Below are 17,312 nucleotides of genomic sequence, written 5' to 3'. Positions count from 1 at the left end.
GTAGAGGACCAGTGGGGATTGTGGATCGCTATAAATAAATAGATAAGATCTCATCATTTAAAACTCCAACTTTAAATGACTCTGAACTGTTAAGTTGTGCACGTCACCAGGCTATGTAACCATGTGTTCCTACACTTTTATGCTTGGCCTACCTCCTCCACTCCCTCCAATTTCTTATATTTTGTATTACGTTTTATTGTAAACTCTGGGATGGAGGGTGTCTTCCTATAGGTTTGTACAACCCCTCACTCAATGGGACTTGGATCTTGATTGGGGTCTCTGGACAGTACTCTAATACTGCTGCTAATTGTTATTAATAATAGCAAATCTCTCATGCACTGACTTGAGGGGGTAGGACCACACCCTTGGTATCTTTTTTTGCTGTAATTAAAAATATGTTCTTGCTATTTACTGTTTAGTCTTAATGGTAAATTAGGAACTGACAGGTTTTTTTAAACCTGTATTCATGTTTCTGTTTTCACACAGAGTTGTTATTGATGGGTATCCTGTAACAAGAAAACAAGTAAGCATCTTGGAAGCAATGAGAATAATTCCAGTGAAAATCTTTGAGTTACAAGTGGATGCAAAGGAGCTTTTTAGAAGAGCACTGATAGACAAGGAAAGCACTGACAGGTAGCAATGCTAACAAAGAGTGATGATTTTATCCACGTAAATCTTATCTCTCTCAAGTATCGATTTAAGTACTCTTATGTCCCTCATCAAAATAATATCTGAGTACTGCTGAAAGTAACTACCAAAAACTGTATTTGCTAGCCTTGCTACTGGATTTTATTATTCACCCACAAAAGAGTTATTAGTGTCAGTGAAACTGATACTTAACTGACTCTAACATTATCTGTCTCTTTTCCTTGAGTAAGAGTTCTAATTGTAGGCCTTTTTAAAGGTCAGGGGTAATGTTTCATTTCTCCAAAGTACAATGCACAAATTATTTATCTAAACCAGTGTGGCAGCCTGGACCCCACCCCCCCGCCCTGTGGGCCAGCGACCCTGGGAGCCGGGCGGTTACCCCGATCCCGGAACTCACATAGGGTTGCCAACTTTCTAATCGCACAAACCCAAACACCCTTGCCCCACCCCCTGCCCCACACCTTCCCTAAGGCTCCTAGGCCAATGGGAACTGCAGAGTCAGTGCTCAGGGAGGAGCAGCACACGGAGACCGCCTGCCCCCTCCCAGGGGCCGCGAAACATGCTGGCCGCTTCTGGGAGCGGCGTGGGGCCACGGCAGGCAGGGAGCCTCCACTTGATTCCTCAGAATTGTGTAATGATAAGAACGAAAGACAATTTTTTCTGTATTGATGACAATATGATTCTTGATAACAGAGCTGTATTTCCTCAACAGTGCTCTATAGTTTCAATAAGCGTAATGAAAAAAATATTGATAGTGAACTCTAATGTATAAATTTTGACATTCAATCAGATAATCATCAGGGAAAATATATATTTTGTATGTTTTTGATTCTTCTTATGTCTACGCTGTTTCCTAAATCATTGCTATTTTTTATTTTCTTCAGTCCACCTTATCCTATACATGACAGCTCACAGATTCTAGCTATTCAGAACTCCTGCTATAAAAAGCAAATTGATGCTATTAGGACTTACTATGAGAAGGAACATCAGAACTGGTGTGTGGTTGATGCATTCCGCAGCAAGTGGTGGGTCTGGAACAAAATATTTGAGGAAGTTCAGGTGATCATTAAACAGATCCAGACATATTTGGAAAGAATAAGAGAAGGTAAAAGAAGAATTGCTGTTTAAAAATAGTGCTTGCTGCTTTGTAATTGTAATTTAAGGAACCCATTGTGTCACATTTAGATTCAATTTTAATTTACTTCAAATTATACAAAGCAATAAAACCCAGGCAAAAACATTTTAAGCTGGATTTAAGTTTCAGAGCACATTTCAGTTACTTAGTAGTAATAAAAGTCTTACAAGAAAATAGTACTTATAAAAAAATCTAATATCTTGACTACACTGGGAAAATGCATCATGTCAGAAACTAATAAATGTTATCTAGTGTGATGCAAAACACAACTTGCATAGATAGAGGCTGAACATGTTAGTTGGTCGTGGTTAATGCTATTGGTTTTAAACATGAGTCTCTTGTCTACACCATGTTACATTACGTTAACAAAGAGCTTGTCTACATGGTGAAGTAATGCACTCTACAGGGGTGTGATTTCTAAAGCGTACTAGTGAGTTATGCATTAATTGGTCCATGTAGATCCTGCTGGTGCACACTAAAAGTTCCCTAGTGCGCTTTAACACGCACAACACTATGTTAAAGCGCTCTAGGGGACGAGGTAAGCAGTCATGGAGTAAGAGGAAATGGACTCCCATGGATCAGTAACTGGTTAAGAGATCGGAAACAAAGGGTAAGAATAAATGGTCAGTTTTCACAATGGAAAGAGCTAAATAGCGGGGTCCCCCAAAGATCTGTATTGAGACTTGTGCTATCCAACATAATCGTAAATGATCTGGAAAAGGGGGTAAACAGTGAGGTGGCAACGTTTACAGATGATACTAAATTACTCAAGATAGTTAAGTCCAAAGCTGATTGTGAAGAGTTACAAAGGGATCTTACAAAACTAGGTGACTGGGCAACAAAATGACTGATGAAATACAATGTTGATAAGTGCAAAATAATGCACATTGGAAAAAATCATCCCAACTATACATATAAAATAATGGGGTCTAAATTAGCTGTTTCCACTCAAAAAAGAGATCTTGGAGTCATCATGGATAATTCTCTGAAAATATCTGCTGACTGCAGCAGCGGTCAAAAAAAGCTAACAGAATATTAGGAACCATTAGGAAAGGGGATTGATAATAAAACAGAAAATATCATAATACAACTATTTAAATCCATGCGATTCTAGTCATCCCATCTAAAAAAAAGATTTACTAGAGTTGGAACAGGTAAAGAGAAGGGCAACAAAAATGATTAGTTTGGAGTATGGAACAGTTTCTATACGAGGAGAGATTAAAAAGCCTGGGACTGTTCAGTTTCAAAAAGAAGAGACTAAAGGGGGATATGATAGAGATCTATAAAATCATGACTAGTATAGAGAAAATGAATAGGGAAGTGTTATTTATCCCTTCACATAACACAAGAAATAGAGGTAATGAAATTAATAAGCGGCAGGTTTAAAACAAACAGAAGGATGTACTTCTTCTCACATCGCACAGTCAACCTGTGGAACTCTCAGTGGATATTGTGAAGTATAACTGGGTTCAGAAAAGAATTAGGCAAGTTCGTGATCCATCAATGGCTATTAGCCAAGATGGTCAAGGACGCAAACCCATGTTCCAGGTGTCCCTCCTTAAACCAATGCAATTTAATGTGCGGATGTTCTAAAATCAATTTAAACCTGAATTATATCTGTTTAGTTTGCACCTTTAAATTTACTAATGCAAGCTAAACTGCTATTACTGGTTTTAAACTGCTATAAGTATGTCCACAAAAAGAGTGTGCATCGATTTAAGTAAATCAGTTCTTAAACCATTTTAAGTTAAACTGGTGCATCTTCTCTGTGTAGACAAGCCCTATGATGCATTTTTCCAGTTTAGACAAGGTCTAAGGACTTGTCCCCACCTTGCCACAAACTAAAAGTTTGTGTAGACAAGCCTTAAGAGACCCCCTGTCTCTCCTTGTGACAGATTATCACAGCTGAGGTCAGCAGAGTTGGTTGAGGTGGAGCCCAGTTGATATGAAAGGGAGTTGCAATTAAGATATTCTCCAGTAGGACTCCTTAGCATCTTTTGGAATTTGCTTCCTTACCCTTCACTCCTTGTTACAAAGTAGCCTGAGTTTGCTGACCTTCAGTTTCCTTCCCAAATCCTCAAAAATTTCCTGTTTAGGTTGTTAGGTAGTGCAGTAGAATCTGTTTGGGGGTTGAAGTTTTGTTTATACTTTTGTGATTGCCAGAGTATTGTATAGTGGGAGGCACTGGAAGAGACCTTTTATTCTACTTATATATTTGAAATACTTATTAAGGATGCTCAGCCTACGACTGATGCTTTGTTTTATAAACTGGTATAAATAAAAATACATTTATAAACACAGAAAATTCAGAATTAAGGTTAATCTTACAAGGTTTGTTTTTTGCAGTGTTGTAGCTGTGTTGGTCCCAGGATATTAGAGAGACAAAGTGAATGAGGCAATATCTTTCATTGGACCAACTTGTATTTGTGAAAGAGAGCTACACAGCTTTCAAGCTACACAGATGTCCTGAAGAAGAGCTGTGTAGCTTGAAAATTTGTCCTTCACCTACAGAAGCTCAACAGTAAAAGATAGTACATCACCTACCATGTCTCTCTAAGCTTTTGGTTTTTTACCGAGTGTACACTCAACCTTAACAAAATTTTTGTTTGTCTGGGAATTAGTGAGGTTGGAAAGCAAGGAACTAGGAGTCACAGGAAGGCAGGAAACAGAAGCTTTACTTGGTCCTTGGCTCCTTAGCAGTCCTCTGTGAGTTAGATACCTCAGATTCCTCAGGATCCATACGTTGATTCCTCTTCTCCTACCAGCTAATAAGGATTCTGTTGCTATCTGCCACTCTGTGAAGGCATTACAGATTCTGCTACTGTGAAGTACAGAAGCATCTTGCATTTTGCCAGAGGATGGAATTTGATAACAAAGTGTCTCTGCAAGTCCTGCCTCCACTCCCTGGCTTCTTCATGGAAGAAGCCTGAGTGGATGGGCGGGGTGAATGGGAGTGTTTACTATTTGGGAGTGTAGTGAGTACATTGATTCTATTTCAGAGTAGCAGCCGTGTTAGTCTGTATCCGCAAAAAGAACAGGAGTACTTGTGGCACCTTAGAGACTAACAAATTTATTAGAGCATAAGCTTTCGTGCATCCGAAGAAGTGGGCTGTAGTCCACGAAAGCTTATGCTCTAATAAATTTGTTAGTCTCTAAGGTGCCACGAGTACTCCTGTTCTTTTTATTGATTCTATTGTAGTTTTTAAAGACTGCATGAATACAAAGCATCCATATACAATCTTCACACTTTTATTAAGTTTAAATATATGAATAAATAAATCCATGGTCTCTGAGGGGACAATCCCATTTAGAGAAATCTGCTGGCAATAGAGAGGATAAGAGCTGGTGCCTGAGATCCAGGAACACAGAAGCAGAGGCAGATATTTTCTCGTCTTCCAAATGTAACTGGGGTGAGGGGTGTAAGTGGCGAACTAACATAATATGCATTGATTTGCTATTAGTATGAGTACATAACAAATGTTACTTGAATTGGTTTGTTGTTCTGTGGGGACCAAATTGCTATTCTTTGGGGATCAAATACAGTCCTGGCATAAACTGACACATTTTAATTGTTGAGTTATCTTACACCAGGGTTGAGTTTGGCCACAGCTATCCTTGAGGATGGTGCAATGTAAGTTAGAATGCTTGTGGAGGAAAGACATGCTGCCTTATTTTACATCCTCCTTTTGCTTCACCTGTTACAGCCCTCATATTGACAGCTGAACTTCAATCTTCTAAACTTCAGTCATAACCCAAATAATATTTAATTCCTCTTTAATCTATAATTTGAACATCAGACTTTTAAAATATAAATTGGATTTTCTTAGATATTTTATTCCAAAAGATCTTGAATAACTCTGTTAGCTAGACCCTCAAGTTTGTAAGACTGGGGTGAATAAATGAGAGTTTTTATCACATTCTAATTTAAACTCATTCTCATTCATGTCAAGAAATCAAATAACAATTGAAATGTTCCTTTGCATCAGAGGAATGAAACAGTACACCTGTAATGCTAAACTACCTCAAAGAAAGCTGACTAATAAATTAATCATAAGTAGGAACCTGCAACATTAGCTATTGTATTTCTTAAGTAATTGCTAAAGAAAAGATTACCAACATAAATTAATAAAATATTTTGCCAACTAGTTACTTTAATAATCAAATTATTTATAAAGATTGCCAGTTTGTGATTCTCATCATTGAGTATAAGTGTTACATTTCCACAAAGTATATAATCCTCAAAACGGCAACATTTTGTACTGCATGTGAAAAATGTTTAAATGTTACAAAATAACATTTTATTCTGTTATCGACAGGAAAAGCAGCCAGTATTGCTGATTTATGTATCACACCCCAAGAGCTGCAGTCTCGGCTGGGAGAGTTTGGACAATATTGTCCTGTCAGCCTCGCAAAAAAGGGTGAACTGGTTGACTGCTCTGTAACCTCATCATTGCAGTCTGCAGCAGAGTTTCGAGGACACTATTACAAAATGGCTTCACAGGCAGAATTGAATGTGCGTAGCCCACGAAAGCTTATGCTCTAATAAATTTGTTAGTCTCTAAGGTGCCACAAGTACTCCTGTTCTTTTTTTAAGGGACTCAATGGCCTCAGCAAGGGTGGGATAGGATGAAGGGTAGCTTAACTAGGAGCAGGTACTGCATCTGTGAAAGGAAGGGAAGTAGCAGCAAGAAAGAGCAGCAGAGCCAGAATGCAATAAGCCACATCTCGTGTAGCTTGTATAATGTTTATATAATGCTATGTTTCTTTTGTAATACAAACGTTTATTTTCTCTTACTACAGGAATTCTTGAATGCACCAGAGTTGTATGTGCCACCATTAGCACCTCATCCTCTTCCCTCACCAGATATGCTACCAAAGAAACTGACAATGGCAGAAGTGAAGGCCTTATTCCCTAAAAAGGCTGAAATGCAAGGATACTGTCCAGTCACTTACCTAGATGGAAAACAAAGGTAAATCCTTACATTTCCCAGAATATTTATTTAAAAAAAAAAAAGGACCCTGACAAAGTACTGCTTTTCTCTTTTCAACAGAAACAACAATTACAATTCTTTACATTGTGCCCTTGCAAAACTTTTGTAAAATAAACTTTTGAAACCCACTTGGCTTCGGGCTTCATTATGAACCTGAAACATTGAAGAGATTACATAAAACATGAAGCGGGCTAAACCAGCATAGATTTGTGTTCCCCAAAAAAACAGAGTTCCTACTCCTGTTTTTCGCTACTGTCTAGTGGGGTCCAGTAGCCTTCCATCCTTCATTCCTTCTGATATTTTCACAGGGCAGCCTGTGAGACTGCTCCAGTCTTTTTCTTCTATGGTGGGTGAATGGGCAGCCAGTAGGCCATCTCTCCTCTCCTCAAGATCTATAAGTGTCTTTTAGGGACTGGTGACATGACTGGTCCTTTTGCTTTCTGCAGTAGTGGTAGTTAAAAAGTCTACTGCTTTAGCTGCTGTTGATGCCACATTAGCCTCATTCTGAGGCTGAAAGATATCCTACTAATTTGAAATTCTGTTAACATGGGTGTGCTCTGAAGTATTTCTAATGAGCAGAATGAGGCCAGCCAGTAGAGCATCCTCAAGAGGATCAGCTTCTACACACCTCCAGCAGACAAAGCAGGTGGAGAGCAAACAGGTTTGTTATCCCTGCAAAGATCTTTCCTGGAGCTAAGGAGCAGACCTACTACTAACAGGCCCCCTGAAACAAGTAGGGAAGAGAGTTGACCAGATGGCTACCTCTTGAAGACTTTGGGGGATAGATTGGGAGAGGTTCTTATACTGTAAGCTCTTTGAGGCTGGGACTGTTTCTTCTTTTGTATCTTGTACAGTGCGAAGCATATTATTGTCACTTAATACATAATAGATAAGGCTAAGATTATGTCATGGAGGTCATGGAATCCGTGACTTCCAGCGTCCTCTGACATTTTCCGCTTCAACCCCGAGCTGGCGGGGCTGTAGCTGTCAGCCAGCAGCGGGGTCCCAGAGCTCTCAGCTGCCACAGGCAGCGGGGCCCACTGCAGCTCCCAGCCACTGTGGGGGCAGGGCTGCAGCTCCCAGCCACTACAGGCGGTGGGGGGACCCCCGGAGCTCTCAGCCACTGTCGGCGGTGGGGGCAGGACCCTGGAGCTCCTAGATACCGTGGGGGGCAGGACCCCTTCCCAGCCACCACATGGGGCCCCCACAGATCCCAGCTGCTGCAGGTGGCAGTGGGAACCTCGGCACTCTCAGCCACCCTAGTGGCAGGGGGACCATGGATCTCTGAGCCACCAAGGGTGCCTGGGGAACCCAAAAGCAGCAGCAATGGTGGGTGTTGGATCCCCTCCTCCCCATTTTGTCACAGTTATTTCTAGTAAAAGTCAGGGACAGGTCTTCCGTAAATTTTTGGTTATTGCCAGTGCCTATCCCTGACTTTTACTAAAAATAACCGTGACAGAATCTTAACCTTAATAATAGATCACATAGGACTCCCTCCCCTACCTTCTCTAAAGATGGCTAAACATATGGGTGAGCTTGAACCTTTTGGAGGGGAGTACGTCCTGTGAGGAGAGGATCTCTGTAGCCTTATTTTTGATTGTGACAAAACTTGCATGGTTTGAATGGTTTCAACCAAGATTTACTTTGGGTTTTCAAGTTGTTAATTATTCAAAATGGCACCCAAATCTCAGACATTCTAAGAAGATACAAATTGAGCCACCAGTATCACACAGTAAGGCCACAAAGTTCTCCTAAAAAGGTAGCTGGGCATTCACTCATTGTGGGAAAATCCATGGTTGGGATAAAGCTAGCATAGCCAGCTCTAGACCACCCCTTCTCAGCTTCAAAAATATTCATCCAGAGAAACAGTCCCTGTAGGAGGCTGTTTACAGGCAAGTCTAGAGTAGGGCCCATGTTCCTTATTGAGGCAATGTACCCGATTCAAATTGTGAGCTATGAGTAGCTCTGTCAGTCACATGATGGGAGCATGAACTATCATACCCAGTTGTTTTTGTAATTAGTAGAGCTATTAGATCAGAACAGTCCTAATTTTTAATGTATTTAAATAGCACAAGTGATGCTTCATATTCCTTGTAGATATATACTTGTTTCTTATTCTGTCTTTTGAGATACGAAGCCTTGGTACCTGGCACCATTGAGTATGCTGTGGAATATCGAGATAAGCTATATATTTTTGAAAATGAAGAAAAACTCCAGAAGTTTATGAGGTGAATTTATTAACTTTTATTTTAACTTTTAATCATTTCATATTTTCTGTCTTGAAAGCACTTAACTTCTTTGTCTTAGGTTACCAGAAAAGTACTGGAATCAGAAGCTTCCACATAAACTCCCTCCAATAAAGGAACCAGTTCTACGTACTGCTCTTCCCCTGACTGGATATCTTGAACAGGCTAGTTTTTGCTTCTTTAATTTAAATTAAATTTAAGCTACAACATAGGATCATACTGTGTCTTCTGATTTTTGCTTTTTATTTTAAAATGTATTATTAATCTTGATTTTATTAATAGAAATTCAATAAAGATCATGGTAATATATGTACTTACAGTTAAGGGAGGATACTACTGGTAGTATAAAAAATGGCAGCTGTTTGAAGCTATTCGGAGATTTGTAATCTTAAAGCAGTCCTGGGGAAGATTAATTAATGGGCAGAATCCAGGTGAGGTGATCAAAGATACATGATAAACTGCAGAACAATGTAATAAAATTTATCCCAAAGTTCCTCCATTTATCTTATGGCTCTCTAATTTATCACAGAGTTATACTACTACATACATAGTGTTTTTGTGTAAAATACATATGGAGCTAATATCCATGCCCATTCAGTTTGTCAGAGGCCTATGACCATATCATCTGCCCCCTAATCCATCTTTGCATCCACTAATCCATTGTAGGTGGGATGTGCAGGTGGTATAAAGCTGACCTTTGTACTGCTCTAATATTGGTGCTGCTTTGTGCATAGAGAGCGGCTGTAACTTAAGCCAGCCTTTAATGGTGATGGAGGACCAAGGATACAGAGGACCGGCATGGTATAGGGCATTCCTGTTTGTTGTTTTAGTTTTTATTGCAGTTGCACTTAGGGGTCTTAATCATAGCGTAGTGCTGTTTTGTACAAACGCATAACAAAAACATAGATCCTGCTCCCAGAAGCTTGCCTTCTTTTCCATGCTGTGTTGGCAACAAGGAGAGTATGTGACATAAGAATCTCTATTTTGGCTCTGTGGCATTGGAGGATCACTCTTGTTCTGGGGTGATCCTCTGAAAGTTAAACTGGGTTCATGAGCTGAGTATGATGATAGTACAGTACAGCATGGAGTAGCTACACTGCACTGGCAGGTCTGGCCATGCATGTTCATATACATATGTTTGCGCACACTCTCACGTAAAACTTACATGGCGTTGCTAACAGTATGGCAACTTGCCATGGGAAAGTGTTATTAAAATAAATACTAAACAGGCATTTTATTTTCTATAACATGGATGGAAAAGATAACATTTTACTCCTGTTGAAGTCAGTAACAAAACTCCCATTTATTTAGATGCTCAAACACCATGGTATATCAAAACTTATACAGATAGACTTACGTGACAGCAGGATCAGACCTTTAATGTATTTTTGGTATACTGTGTTCAAGTCCTTGCTACATGGCCTTCTTAAAACAATTTCTATTTCTTCAGGGGATAGCAACTGCTCTAATAAAAGCTATGAATGAAGTGGGCTGTTTAAAGCCAAAGTTTCCGTTCTTAAGTGTAAAAAAAACTGCTCTGCTGTTTGTGGCCTATCATTTAAAAGGTATGGTAAAATGTGCTATAGTAATAGCATTAATTGAATAAATGGAATGAATTCTTTTATATAATATTTTTAGATAAAAATTCTATCACTGACTCATCTGATTTCCCCATTCTTCTGAAGTCTGATTCTTAAAAATAAATACTATATATAGCATAGTACATATAAACACGTTTTTGGCAAATATATAGGGCACCAAGGTGAAAGAGGTATTAGTAGGCCCCCCAAAAAATATTGTGAGACTCTAATGTTACTTTATCACCGTACTAGGGAAATTCCCCCTCCCCCCCCCCCCAAATTAACTAGTTTTAAAACACAACAAAAAGAATTGCTTTTAAAGCTAGCTGGAGCTATAGTGTAAGCCAGTCTTGGGCAACCTGAACCATTTTAAAACTGGTTGGAGTCACTGTAATGGTACTGATCCACTAAATTAGATCTCGTTATGATACAAAAAGCTGCATCAGTAACTTTCTAGGGAAGGACACGGGTCAAATGTACATGATGATATAATTAGATCTTTTAGCAGCCTTTACCATAGTCAAGTGTTGTTGACCTGCTAGCTTGTTTGTGAGGTCACTGGGGAAAATTTCAAAATGTATGGGTAAGGCTGTGAGTCTGTCACAGAGGTCACGGATTCCGTGACTTTCCAGGACCTCCCATGACTTCCACAGTTGCAGCGGCCAGTGTGGCTGACCCCAGGGTCACCCAAGCAGCTGTCCCCAGGGCCAGCTGCACCAGTTGCTCCTTGGGTGGCCTCAGGCAGCTGGCTTCAGGGCTGCCTGAGCAGCAGCAGTCCCGGGGGTGGCCCTGGAGCAGTGGTCCCAGGGGCCACCCCAGAGGTTGTCGGAGCAGCGGTTCCCAGGGGCCTCAGAGCAGTGGGTGGTATGGGGCAGTCAACCCCAGGGTCCCCCGCTGTCCCGAACAGCAGCACTCCAGGGCCCTAGGAGCAGCTAAGATTTAGTCAGGGGTATTTATAGTAATAGTCATGGACAGGTCACGGGCCATGAATTTTTGTTTATTGCCAATGACTTTTACTAAAAATACCCATGACTAAATTTACCCTTACTTATGGACTGTTATACTACCAGTATGCTGATGATTTTCAGTTCTGCATCTCATTCTTATTGAACCTACATTATTTAGGATCTCCTTACTTTCCCAGTAGATAGATAAATACAATCCTTAATGAAAGTTAGCTGACTTAAACTCAGTTCATAGAAGATTGAAGTGATACTTGTTGATAGAATAAAACATCTTTTGGAATTGACAGGTGTAAGGACTGCTTTCGCCACTTAGGGAGTATGCCTAAATTTTGTCTCAGTTGTTCATGTCAGCTTATTATTTGACTCTTCACTGCTCCTGGATACACAGGTGACTAGGGTGGCCTAAAGAACTTTTCATCTGTAGCTAGCCCAGAGAGGGCAAGCTCTCCTCTCCAGTGTATTCAGGAGTCTAACATCTCCCTGGTTTGTGACTGAGCTTTCTATGCAGATATAGGAGGCAGTTCAGTGTTGTTGCTAGGGGACTCTGGGCAAGACCACATCCTTTACTTCCACTCACCAGAAGTCTTGCCTGTGATAGAGTAATGTGTTCAGTGGTTCAGCTCTCCCCTGCCTTTTGTTATTTTTAACCTCTTGCTTTACATGGGTTGTTGTTTTTTTAGCTAACGGAAAGTTTATCTTCTTTATCAGGTTCTTCACATGCTTTGTGTCTCTGCGGAGCTTTCAGAGCACTGAGGTCTTCTCTAATAGATTAATTAATAGTTTACTAGTCACAGTCAGGGAGTCAACCTTGTAAAACTTTCTTGGCCACCTGGATAAAATTCTTCTTGTGCATGGATAACTAGCTTGACCCTAGAAATCCTAGAATCCTAGACATCTATGGTTATCTCCAAAACTGGATAGAATTACATCAAATCTGGGTAAATCTGGTGGGGTTTTGGTTTTTTTTTTTTTTTTTGAAGATGTAGTGGTGGTTCCAATGAGGAGTCAAGGACATGTCTTGATCCTCAGGAGTGTGCAATGAGCTGGAACAACAGAATCCCTGATCAACCACCCATGAGCCTCAAGCGCCATTAAATGCCTTATCACTAGTTTGGAGAGCCCTGTGACTATCATCCCAGAGTGGGACCTGCATTTGGTCTTACAGACTCTTGCTTTATCATTTTTCAGTTCTTCTTTGAATGATTGCACATGTGCATTCCACTCTTGGTGTCTGTGCACCCAGCACATGGGCATTGGAAACTTTTCCCCTCTGTGGTACCCATTTGGTATCTTGAGCTCCCACTCCTGACACATGCCACTTTGTGAAGGTATGAAGGGCAGAGCCAGTTCCTTCTTACTGCCCACAATTTATGTTGGAACTCTGTTCTATGCTGGAACAATTCTTCTCTCGGCCTTTGTGTAACATAGTGTATATATATTGTTAGTCTAGTTCTTAGTTTAAAAAAGCAATTTTTTTGGATTTGTCATTTCCCCGTTTGGGGTCTTTCTATTCATGGTACCAAGGTGTGCCCTGGTCACCGGGTGCTTTTTACTCCAGGCCTATGCCAGTTAGCAACTTGCACAATACCTTCCTCGCATGCTTGGGAGAGGCACCCATGAACACTGGGGTGCCAGAGTTCAAGCCTAGGATGAAGAAGGATAGGAAGGCCAGGCTGTAATTCCTGCTGATGGAAGTGCTGCTCAGCCCACAGTCAGAGTCATCCCAGTCTGACCCAGTGCTGAGTGCTGCAGCTTCAATGAGAGGTGCAGTTTCTGTGTTAGCAGAATCCCGGCACCATTCTCCCTTGCCTACACTGAGGAAAAAGTACAAGGCTTCCAGGGGAAGATCTCCAGCCTCTAAGTCTGGTAAGGTGGTCAAGGAGTTGAATAGAGTGCACCTGAACCCTAAGCACTCCTCCAAATGTCTGCCTAAATCAGCACAGTCGGTTCCAGCACCACAAGGGGCATTGTCGAGGCCAGAAGAGGCATCATCAACTTCTTCGGCACCACAACAAAAAACCATCTCAGTGCCAACTACTCCAGAGGTGTTTGCAGTGGCAAGGAACTTTAATTGTCTTTCTGTGCTGATGTCCCTATGCGTATTCTCTGCCGCAAGCAGGATACAAGCCAGGAGGAAGAGCGTTTGCATACCTTGGACATCAAAAGAACCTTGGTGTTTTACCTAGATAGAACCAGACACTTCCGTAAATCTTCCCAGCTGTTCATAGCAGTGGCTGACAAAGTAAGAGGTCAATCAGTCTCCACCCAGTGAATTTTTTCTTGGATCTCATCCGATATATGTATATGCTCTGAATTGGCTAATATCATTCCGCTCATCAGAATTACAGCTCATTTGTTGAGGTCACAATCAAACTCAGTGGCCTTTTTGGCACAAGTTCCAGTTGCAGACATTTGTAAAGTGGCAATCTGGTGCTTGGTCCACATTTGCATCCCACTATGCTGTGGGTCAAGACACCAGAGACGATGCTAGAGTGGGATGAGTTGTTCTCCCATTTTTCTTGAAATAGAATCCAATCCTCTCTCCTGTTCTATGGCTTGTGAGTCACCAAGAGTGGAATGCACATGTGCAATCACTTGAAGAATTAAAAACAGTACTATCCTGTTCCATAACTGTTGTTCTTCAAGATGTGCTGAACATGTCCGTTCCCTGACTTTCCCTTCTATCCCTCTACATTGGAGTTATGGCAAGAAGGAACTGGGGCCAGGGGCTCTGCCCTTTATACCTGCACACAGCAGCATGAGCCAGCTGGGAAAATTCAAGCTGCCCAACCGGTACTATGGAGGGAAAAAGTTTCTGACAGCTGGGCACACAGACACCAAGAGTGGAAGGACATGTGCAACGTATCTGGAAGAACAACAATTAAGGAACAGGTTTGAAACCATTTATATTATGACATGTTCTAATATTTATCTTTCTATCAAGACCTGTTTCCTTGTGACTATTAATTCAACAAGAAAGGTTTCAGAGTCCGCTGTGCTGTCAATGAAAGAACCATATAATATATTCTACAAAAACAAAGTGATTTCTTAATCCCCAAATGCTTTCTAATCAATACATTACATTTTCCACACTTCTCATGAAATTGTTGTACTATCTTTGTGTTCAAACCATTAACAACCTAAGGAGAATTTAGGGCACCATCTGGACATGTAAAGAGCCATGAAAATTTATCTCAAATGTACAGATTCATTCACAGAATCAGCCTCAAGTTTCATTCACTTTCTCCCAAAGTGTATAGACCTCCAAATTCTCCCTGGCCATGCGGATGACGTGCTGAATTGTTAACACTTTTGTAGCATCTGTTAAACAGTTCCAGGGATTCAACGTCATTCCACACACTCTGTAGCAGTTTTCTGGACAGAGCCTTGACTATTACAGAGGAGATATATAGAGTAGCCACTTGATCCCTGACCAATGCTTTTAACATTAAGTGCACCTCCTGTCCTCTTAAAATACATCCTTTGCGGGAAGGTGCTTTGTGCGTTGGTCCCATTGTAGATTTTTCTAGAGCTTTTTTCTCAAGCAGTTTGGACTTCTGTCTTCCTCCCTTTTACCTACACTGTCTCTTTCCTTCATTCCTGTGCTTTACTATTTCACTGTTGTGCTTTAGTGCACATCAGTCACAGATTGTGGGAGATGCTGGGCTCCAGAATGGAAGTTTGGTACCTGATCATTTCTTTTCAGAACATCTGAAACAATCCACCCACGCTGGTGATTTACAATTAGGAAAACTAGAAGTAGAGTTTAGCCTAACACATGCCCACACTGAAATGACATCTAGTTTGTCTACCAGTTTTGACTCTATTGTTAGGGTTTTGTTTTAAAATCACATCTAAGTGTTCCTGTGGCTTTGGAAGCAATCTTCTGGTGGGCAGAAATAATAGGTATGGTCTCACTCAGAGTTCCCTAGTAACAGTGCTGAACTGCTTCCAATAACTGTGCAGAAAAGGCACTGCCTATAAATCACAGATTAGGAGAGATGTCACTCATGGAAAGGAAATGGTTAGGTTACCTCACCATAGTTATTCATGCCCACTAGCTTGACTGCTGTATTATGCTCTGCTTACAAATACACTTGAACATCACTCAGGGCTTCAGCTAGTGCCGCAGGCAGTTGCATACATTTTTAAGTAAGACAGATTGTTATAGCATGTAGCATAGTTCCCCATGCTGTCCAGTCCAGTTCTAGGCCCCATTCAAGATATCGATTATCATCTATACAGCACTGACTGGCCTGAGATTTGGCTGTCTTAAACCACCAGTTCCCCTATGCCTCATTACAATTACACTCAACAAGAATACTCTTGCTTTTTGTCACCATGGTTGAATACCAAAATGTGGGGTGGAAGAAGTGGGGTTGGGGTTGTGGTATAAGGCCCTTGGCCCTGAAATTTCTTTCCACTTGGCTATTTAAGATGTATTTTTATATGCTTTTTTTCATGAAAGACCAAAAAGCTGAGCACCCATGGCTATTTAAATTCAAGTTATGAATGCTCTGCACTTCTGAAAATCACATCCCAAACCCTTTTTTTTTTAATCTGGGCATGTTGCCTTCGGATGTAGCCTGTGGTAGTGTTATCAGTAGTTGAGGTGGAAAGGTGTGGGTTTGATCTTTCTGTCTTTAATTTGTAATATGACTCCATATATCATGATGATTGCAATATAAATTTAAAAATATAAATGTAACATGGCATATTTTAATATACTTGATTTCTTGCAGCTTACAACCCCAGGAGCTCAGAATATGTACGAAAAAAGTACAAGAAGAAACTGGAGCAGTTCATAGATCACTGTGACCTCATCCCCTATTTGGGTACCAAAATGACGCGTAAATACAAAGAACCTCAAAATAGACCTATTGACTTTGATCACAAATTACGGATGTTTTTGTGTCTTAAAGATGTAGATCCAACCTCTGGTTAGTTTGGAATGTGCAATAATGAAATAATTGAGCATTTTCATTGAACTACTGAATTCTGATTAGCTTGGTGAATATACTTATTTTGTACTTCAACTGGTCATAAAGGCTTATCCATAAAAGTAATTCTGTTAACAAAGAACGTTATACTTTTATGAATAGATAAAATACTCTGATACGCAGAATTTAGTTATGATTGGCTGGCATAGATTTGATGTAGTTTATTGTAGAAACAAATATTTAGTTTAATATTCATATACAATATGTTTTAGAAATGAAAAGTAGGGAATATTTTGATCAGCACTGAAATAAAATTATTAAATATTCTGAAACACTTCACTGAATTTTACAATCTTGTTTTTCCACATAGTCATTTCAGATATTTTCCTGTCTCTCAGTATGTCAGCATTATTAGTACAATAAATGCACTTTTATTACATGCAATGAAACAAGCTTAAATTTACTTTAACACCATTGTACAGTCTGAGGCAGTTAGACACATGACTACATTGATTAACTTGTTCTAGATTTTACACCCACCATTATTTCTGATCATTAACAATGTAACCAATCATTTCAAGGGGAAAAAGGATGTTTAAAAAACCTTTCAGGAAAAATGGTCTATAACAGTAATCAAGAAGTTTCAAGATACCAGTGTTTTTAAACATACCCAAACAGAATGCTCTTGGAAATAAGTACCTACAGGTGACATGACATCTGACCACAGTAATTATTGCCTGTTCCTTGTATTGTTTCTACGTAGTTCTTTATGTTTGTACAGCCATATTTGCAATTTACAGTTTAAGG

General features: G+C 40.2%; 1 protein-coding gene across 9 annotated transcripts in view; it reads left to right on the top strand.

Moving 5' to 3' along the window:
• Nucleotides 1–16,841, top strand: part of AK9 (adenylate kinase 9) — a 156,721-nt gene extending 139,880 nt beyond the window's left edge. For 7 of the 9 annotated variants that reach the window (XM_065590208.1, XM_065590205.1, XM_065590206.1 and 4 more), the window contains 8 exons: nucleotides 487–633; nucleotides 1,533–1,753; nucleotides 6,100–6,296; nucleotides 6,584–6,753; nucleotides 8,904–9,002; nucleotides 9,082–9,184; nucleotides 10,471–10,585; nucleotides 16,308–16,841. In XM_065590208.1, the coding sequence (XP_065446280.1) occupies nucleotides 487–633; nucleotides 1,533–1,753; nucleotides 6,100–6,296; nucleotides 6,584–6,753; nucleotides 8,904–9,002; nucleotides 9,082–9,184; nucleotides 10,471–10,585; nucleotides 16,308–16,510 (1,255 nt within the window). In that variant the 3' untranslated portion in view covers nucleotides 16,511–16,841. Of the gene's footprint in view, nucleotides 1–486; nucleotides 634–1,532; nucleotides 1,754–4,129; nucleotides 4,263–6,099; nucleotides 6,297–6,583; nucleotides 6,754–8,903; nucleotides 9,003–9,081; nucleotides 9,185–10,470; nucleotides 10,586–16,307 lie in introns of those variants that run through there. The other 2 variants (XM_065590210.1, XM_024102461.3) reach the window with 2 other exon arrangements.
• The last annotated feature ends 471 nt before the right edge of the window (nucleotides 16,842–17,312 follow it).

Source organism: Chrysemys picta, chromosome 3 (assembly GCF_011386835.1).
Source record: "Chrysemys picta bellii isolate R12L10 chromosome 3, ASM1138683v2, whole genome shotgun sequence".
Lineage (NCBI taxonomy): Eukaryota > Metazoa > Chordata > Testudines > Emydidae > Chrysemys > Chrysemys picta.
Note: the sequence above shows the minus strand (reverse complement) of the source record. Positions and strands in the feature narration are given on the sequence as shown.